General features: G+C 38.7%; 1 protein-coding gene across 1 annotated transcript in view; it reads right to left on the bottom strand.

Annotated features, from left to right (window-relative positions):
• Window positions 1-1,320: 1,320 nt before the first annotated feature.
• LOC143027730 (uncharacterized) overlaps window positions 1,321-8,269 on the bottom strand; it is a 140,434-nt gene continuing 133,485 nt past the window's right edge. Inside the window, exons 2-4 of the mRNA XM_076189217.1 lie at window positions 6,030-6,281; window positions 4,652-5,230; window positions 1,321-4,365 (exon numbers count right to left, since the gene is read on the bottom strand). Coding sequence (XP_076045332.1) covers window positions 4,081-4,365; window positions 4,652-5,230; window positions 6,030-6,281 — 1,116 coding nt within the window. The 3' untranslated portion in view covers window positions 1,321-4,080. The remainder of the gene's footprint in view (window positions 4,366-4,651; window positions 5,231-6,029; window positions 6,282-8,269) is intronic.

Below are 8,269 nucleotides of genomic sequence, written 5' to 3'. Positions count from 1 at the left end.
TATAAGACACTTAATTTTCTGCTACTTCCATTGTGTTTTCTGTTTCCCTTCTGTTTTCCTCTGCTATGAACCACTTCCTCACATTCATATTCACTACTCTCCAATAGAATTTCTTTGTCTGACTCTGTTCTTTTGTCGTTTTTTTCCATAGCTTCTAGTCTTTTTGTTTTCTCATCCTCTCTTTCCTCTTTATTCATTTCTCTTTTTATCCATACCTTTTTATATTACTCATTGCTAGTTTCCGTTTTTGCTAAGATATTCTCTGCTGTCGTTTGTGACCTGAATTTAACCTTAATGGGTCTGGTCTTATCTGTATTGCATTTCCCGAGCCTATACATTTCTTCTATTTGTTTCCCTATTTCTGGTTCATCTTCTTGAACTACTTCTAATATATTATTTACTTTTTCCTTTTCCTCCTTTATTCTTGTAGTCCTATTTAGATTATACTTCTCTTCCATCCCCAATATAATTATACATTTCTTTTTATCTGCTAAGTCTCTTACTATATTCTTCTTCTCCCTCATCACTTTAATAACTGTGTCTTTAGTTTGTTCTTTCATCTGCTGTTCCATTATACCTCTAAATTTCATTTTATTGTTCTCTTGTACTTTTTTCCAACCACTTACCTCTTTTGCTATGGACTCTTTATTCTCTTTATTACTCCTCTTCAGTTCCTCATTCTCTTCCCTTACTTCTATTAGCTGTCTTTTTAATCCTACTATTTCTTTATTTAGGTTTTGATTCTCCTTCTCTAGTTGTTGCAGCTTATCAACTCTTTGAGTAATTGACTTTATTTAGTTAAACTTAGCTTCCCAATTTTCATTCATTTCTTTTAGTTTCTCCTCTAGATTTACTAGTCGGGCGAGGTTGTCATTTCCTCCATGGAAATAGTTATCTTCACCTTCCATTGCACTGCTCTTATCTATATTTCTAATTTTTACATTTTTACTAATCACATCAACTTCACCATTATCGTCAGGCTGTCTCTTGTTTACATACCGTCTGAGTTGTTCCTGGGTCCTATCTTCCCCTTCCTCATTTCCTTCCATTTTCCTCAGTAATCCCTCCCCTTCTCCTTTTTCTTCACCTTCCCACTACACCACGATCTTTCCCCTTCCCTATTAATACAATACAGGTACTTCCTTGTCATTGTGATCCTCGAAACTTGTAGTAATCACCGGAGTCCAGACTTCGCTGCCACTCTGACCGACGTGTGTGTGTGTGTGTGTGTGTGTGTGAACTTCATGATACAGAGAGAAAGAAAAGAATAGAAAAAGACATTAACGATTTTATGCAAATTTTATTAAAGATGATGGATTAATCACAAATATTTACACTATATAAAAGAACAAGATTATATACATATATAAGTCATGGACAGATAAAACCTTGAGCATTGAAGTATACATATATACATATATATATATATATATATATATATATATATATATATATATATATATATATATATATATCAGAAAATAGAATGAAAGCGTAAATGTACATATGTATACACTCTTATGTACATATATATATTGTATACATCTCCAATGTAATCAACACTTAAATGGAACTAAATGCATATTATTCTTTTTTTTTTCTCAGAGGGGTTTTGGGGGGCATTCATTCTCTGTCAGCCCCAAAAGGAGTTTATTATCTCTTGTGGCACTGTGTTCTAACTCATTTTCATTTCCAAACTTTGTTTTCATTCTTTTTCATTTCATCCTCTTCATTTTCTTTGATTTTTGTTTTATTTCTTTTTTTTTAATTGATTTTTATGTAAACCCACCAAGATTCGATTATTTTATGTCTGTTTCACTTATTTTCATCTCACAAATCTTCAAATTATTTGTGTTCATTTCTATTAAGTCCAGTTTTTTCTCCTTCACATTATGTCTGTCTCCATCTTTACCTCCATTTTCATTTATTTCTTTGTACTTATCACCATTTTCTTCTTTATCAAATGTACCTTCTTTACCTTTTCTATTTCATTTATCTTTGTCTCTATAACTTTATTCATTCTCTTTTTGTCCTTTCTGAAGACTGCAGTACAGCAAGACACTGGAGAATCCAACAATTCTTTTTTTCTTGTTCCAATTTGTTTATGCATAAACACTAATAACAGAAATTATTATAAAATGATGAATAAGTACCGGGAACACCACATTCGGGAGTATCAATAAAGGATACAATACAAATAAGAAAAAACAATATAGAGACATAATAACAAAATTTGAGATTCGACACCAAGAATTGGATAGGAAGGTGGCCATCTTATGGTATGGTAGACTGGCACACAAAGCATTTTGTAAGATACCATTACTTAAAAAAAAGAGGGTGATTAAAAGAATAACAAAATAAAATAGAATAATGGTAATAATTATAATAATGGTGATGGAAAAACAAAATCTATAACCCTCACCAATGGCACGTAAGCACGACTTGATCCTAGATTTACCATTTAATACTGGAAATGGCCACCAGGTGGTGTAGGGGAGGAGTAAAGACCCAAGGAAGCGTCTTAGATTACGACTATGATATGCTGAGTTTGAAGATTCTTGTACACAAGAACCAACACAGAAAGAACAAATATATATATTCTTCGAGTTTCTGCAACTGAGGGAGTAAAAAATCAAAGAGGGAAGAATGAAAGAGGAGAAGAGAGGGGAGAAACATGAACCTGATAAAGATGAAAAAATAGAGAAAGAATGAGCGATACACTGAAAGAGAGTGAGAGCGAGAGCGAGTTAACGAAGAGAGAGGTCAATATAAAATTCTGGAGAATGATAATACCTTGTATTCAGGGTATCTTTCATGCATGCAATACTAACAATTTCCAGAATAATATCTTTCGGTATTTTTGTGCCTACAATATCCCTCTCCCTTCCTCTCACTCAAATCTTCTTGCAAAGGGAAGAACCCTCTTCTGTGACTCGACTTTGTCTCCGTCTCATAGTTGACTAAGATTAAATAAGATTAAATAAGATGATGTAAGTTTAGACGAAACAAAATGGGTTTAAGTGATACAAGATGAAAAATGTCCGGTCGTCCCTTTTTTTCAGATGCGACCACATGAACATATATTTTCGGAAAGACTTTTATAATTCTTAACAAAAAGCACTGTAATGATGAAGGGACTATTATGTATAGAAAACATCTAATTATAAAAAAATATAGATTCTGTTCACTCTATTATGTCACAGGTCAAGTTTGGAGTATCTCTTGGTTTTGCTTCAAGTAGCACTTCCTTCTGAGGACATCTTTCTCGATGCTGCCTCAGCGTTTGAGGCAGAGATCCTTTTCGAAACTGGAACTTCGTTCTCCAGACATGACCTGACACTTGAAGAAGAACCCTTACCCTGTGGAGGTCCTCCTCAAAGCTCATAGGAGCTCTTTTGGGGTCTTCAGAACTCTTGGGAACTATTAGGAAACTCTTGGGAGCTCCTGGGAACTCTCAAAGGAGGGGTCTTGGGAACTCATAGAAAACTCTCGGGAACTCTTGGAATCCTCCTCCTCCTCTTGGAAACTCTTGGAAGCTCTTGAGGTGTCTTGGAAACTTTGTGAAACTCTTGGAAGCCCTAGGAGCTCTTGAGGGGTCTTTGGAACTTTTGGAAACTCTTGAGAGCTCTTGGGAACTCTTGAAGACCTTTGGGAAGTTTTTGGAAGCTATTGGAAGCTTTTGGGAGCTCTTGAAAATCTTGGAAGCCCTTTAAAATTCTCCTCTTTCAGAAAGGGTTTCCTCGAACTGCAGAGAAGTTCTTGAAGTTAAACCTTACCCATGAAGGACCTTCTCCAAGCTGAAACCTGCCTTTGGAGGTTCATCTCCGAAGTATACCTTGCCATTAAAGGTTATTCTCGAACTTCGATATATTCACAGAAGTTCTTGAAGCTGGAAGTATGACTTACAAGGACTTAGCCCAAATACTTGTTTTGAGGCTACAGAAATGCTCCAAGCTTAGCACTCTGGCCTTGAAAATTTAAAAGAAGATTTCCACGTTGTTCCTCGAAGAAGGAGAGGTAGGAGGGGAAGGAGGAAGAAGGGAGAGGGTGGTCTTCCACAGGGAAGGAAGAGATCTGTCCTTAGAAGGAATCCTCCTCCTCATCCTCGAAACTGGACCCGAAGGCTCTGTTGATGGACAGGGCCGGCTCCATGGCCGTGTTGATGAACCCTTCCGCGATCTCGCGGTCCAGACCCGTGTAGGTTCTCTCGATCTGCTCGTCGGTAAGCTCCTTCTTTGCCTTCTTCTTCTTCTTTTTCTTCTTCTTCTCCTCCTTCTTGGACATCTTGTAACGGAGCTTCCGGTCCTTCTTCTTCCGGAGGTCCTTCCGGGCTAGGTGGCTTGGTCTCTGCTGCTGCTGTTGTTCCTGTTGGTGGTGGGAGAATACAGGTGTTACTTTCACCATAACAATATACATATATACATGTATACACGACCACACACAGACATCCTATATACATGCATATATATATATATATATATATATATATATATATATATATATATATATATATATATATACATTCAAGAATTATTTTTATATCTACTACCTTTTTAGTGATTTTCTCAATTTTCAATATATATATGGAACAAGGGAGGTTTAATAAGAAAAAACATAGAAAATAAGCACGGAGGTCTCGGTCCTTTCTTACTTGCGGGCGGGGGTCGTGGGGCAGCATGGGCGTGACGAGATGGGGGTAATACATGGACGGATGGGCGGCCGGAGGAGGACCGTAGGGCGGGTGCTGTAAGGCCATGGGTCCATAGGGATGCGGGTGTGGGTATGCGTGCGGGTGTGGATGTGGGGGTGGGAAATGGTGGACGGGGCAGGGCTGTTGCTGGTGATGATGAGGTCCCACGGGTAAAGAGTTGGGGCCGTAGTGGACATGTTGAGTCCCCGCGGACCCTGACCTCGGTGTTTTCGAAGTCTTCAAGCTCGGCTTGGCGACCTTGCCAGTTCTCCCTCCACCACCACCACCACAGGCGACGTTACCGCTGTTCTTGATGCCGCTGCCACTCGCCTGCGTCGTCGGCGTCAGGTGAGTCGAACTTGTCTTCTGCGTCAAGTTGGAGGCGTTGGAGGTGTTGGTGGCCGTGGCCTTGGTCGAGGACGAGAGCGCCGAGGGGTCCGAGTTCTTCCTCGGGGTGCCGTTTGAGGAGGAGTCCGAGGATAAGGGCACGAAGGCCGACACGGAGGAGGAGATGGCCCTCGGGGGAGGCTGAGACGAGGCCTGCGGCGGGAGGAAGAGGGTGAGTCACACTTGAACTGTCAGTATGAGGAAGGTGGAAAGGAAGAAAATAAAGAGGAGGAAGAGGAGGAAAAAAAAAAAAGAGGAATAAGGATGATGATAATGATGACGACGACAATGTTGATAATCATAATGAAGAGGAGAAGGAAGAGGAGGAAAAGAGGTGTAGGGTGATGATGATAAGGAGGAATAGGAGGAAAAAGAGGAGAACGAGAAAAAGCAAGAAGAGAGGGCATAGGAAAAGGAAGAGGAGAAAGAATGAAGAGAAGATTGAGAAGGATGAGAAATAGTAGTATGTATGCAGACTTTTAATTCACACAGTAGGATGACCAGAGAACAAGTGAGATGGATGTTCACTTTAGCCACGCCCACTTTAACTCCGCCCACTCGTAGCTCCGCCTTCCTGCCCCCACCTTCCCTCTCCCACTTCCCATACCCCGCCCACAGTAAATAACTATCTATCTACGAAGGGCTTCTTTCCCCCTTACAAGGGAGGTAGCCAAATCAAATACAAGCACCCACTCCCATCCATCACCCTTGTCTCCCTTGATCAAACCTTAAACCAATGTCATATGAGATAGCCTCAGCACGTGGCCCAACACAACATCTCACTAGCGATTCTCAAAAGAAAAAAATAACAATAATGAAATAAAATAAGATAAAATAAAATAGAATAAAAAAAAAAATAAAAAAAAATGAAATAAAGATAGATATATAGAATAATATAAAATAAAGATTGCCTCTTCCCAAAGTATGAAACTCAGGATCGAGCTTGACTCACCAGAGGGAAGATGGTCTTCTGTTGGCCGAGCCACCGGTAGAGTCTCTCCTTCCGGTTGTGCCCCTCGGACAGACCCTGAAGCCGCGCTGCGCCCTTCGTGTGAAGACCACAGGCCTCACGGGCGCTGATGGTGATGCAGGCGAGGGAGACGAGGCACTCGATCACGCCCACGAGGACGAGGACGGCCGAGACGATGGCCGAAGGCCGGTGAAGATGGACTTCGCCGAGGCCTTCGATCTCCTGGTTTGTTATCTGGAGAAGAAGAAGAAGTTATTTCTTCGATTTTTTTTTTTTTTTTATTTTATTTTTTTTTTTTTTTTTTTTTTTTTTTTTTTTTTTTTTTTTTTTTTTATTTTTTTTTTTTTTTTTGTAAAGAAGAAAATCTCAATGGCCTCGGTCATGAGAGTGCCTCAGGATCAGTTTTTCGAAAACGGAAAATATTCTAAGGGTGCTAAAAATTGGAGATTTCAAAATGGAAGTCAGGAGACCATTCGCTTTAATTTGACTTAATGTGATCTTTCTATCTTGTCCGTTGAGGTTGCTTTTTCTGTTTTATTATCTATTAATTTATTTACTTATTCATTTATTTATTCATTGAATATTTTGATGTTCTTTGATGTTTAGAAAATACAAAGGAAGAGGATGAAGATAAGGATAAAGGTGATGATGATGATGATGATGATGATGATGATGAAGAGATGATGACGATGATGAAGAGATGATGACGACGATGATGATGATGTTGATGATGATGATGAGGCACGTCAGCTCCATGACGTCACGTAATAATTTCGAATGACAATGACGTCTTATCGTCATTTCGGGATGTCGCCAAAAAAAATCTGAAGTTATTCTATGAGGCCATATTATCGATTAGCAATTTACATTTGATTATTCATTTTAATTTATTTTCTCCTGTTCTATTTTATCGATTTAACTATTTATCAGTTCATCTATTCATTTACTTATCAATTAATAAATTTATTTATCTATTTGTGTGTGATTCACCATGGTTCACTATGGGCTTGAATCATGTGTTGGACTCGTGATCGACGGCGATTTCCCTCCCAGAAGAAAGCTCAGATCTCATATATGACCGATATATGGGTAATCCTGTGACCTTACACGTACTCCCCGCCCACGAGAGTTGGAATAACGACTCGCAGAGCAGTGATACTGAAATTATTTCAGCCCTGGGTGGGATTCGAACCCGGACCGCCGTAGTGGCGGCCGCGAACGCTACCACTGCGCCGTCAAGTGTGTGTGTGTGTGTGTGTGTGTGTGTGTGTGTGTGTGTGTGTGTGTGTGTGTGTGTGTGTGTGTGTGTGTGTGTGTGTGTGTGTGTGTGTGTGTGTGTGCGTGTGTGTGCGTGTTTGAAAGAGAGAGAGGGGGAAGAGAGAGCGAGAGAGATAGAGATAGAGAGAGAGCGATGGAACATCAAAATGGTCGTGGATCACTACTCTTACTTGGGAACGTGTAAAATGAAGAGGAACGGGACCCACGTAGAAGCTGGGACGTTCACATCCAACTTTTTTATTCTTATTTTATTTGATTTAATTTATTGATTTATTTTCTTATTTTTTATTTATTATTATTATTATTATTATTATTATTATTATTATTATTATTATTATTATTATTATTATTATTATTATTATTATTATTATTATTATTATTATTATTATTATTATTATTATTATTATTATTATTATTATTATTATTATCATTATTATTATTATTATTATTATTATTATTATTATTATCATTATTATTATTATTAATTATTATTATTATTATCATTATTATTATTATTATTATCATTATTATTATTACTATTATCATTTTGGTGGGGAGGAGGATGGAGTGGACGAGTGGTTCGAGTGCTCGGCTCAATAGTCCCGCGTTCGATCCTAGGCCTCGCACAGCTGTTCCACATTTGTTCTCTTTGTTCTTCTTGTGTTGGTTGTTCATGACTTCGACCATTTGTTCGTTTTTTTTTCAAGGCGTTATCACACTGGGCTATTTTTCCACCAACCTCCGATTCATCGGCGGTACCGTTTACCTCCAGCACGTTTTTGTTTTCTCAATAATTGACATAGAATGTCATTTGATATGCTGGAGGAAAATTATTTTCCTTCAGCATATAATTAGATTCCTTCCCGAAAGCTGCGGGCTGCAAATTTGCTCCAACAGTCGGAGGGAAAATAGCCCAATGTGATAACGGTCAAGCCTTTCATTGT

This window comes from Oratosquilla oratoria, chromosome 8 (genome assembly GCF_046742065.1).
Source record: "Oratosquilla oratoria isolate Oo_2021 chromosome 8, ASM4674206v1, whole genome shotgun sequence".
NCBI lineage: Eukaryota > Metazoa > Arthropoda > Malacostraca > Stomatopoda > Squillidae > Oratosquilla > Oratosquilla oratoria.
The sequence above is the reverse complement of the archived record's forward strand: the minus strand, read 5'-3'. Positions and strand labels throughout refer to the sequence as shown.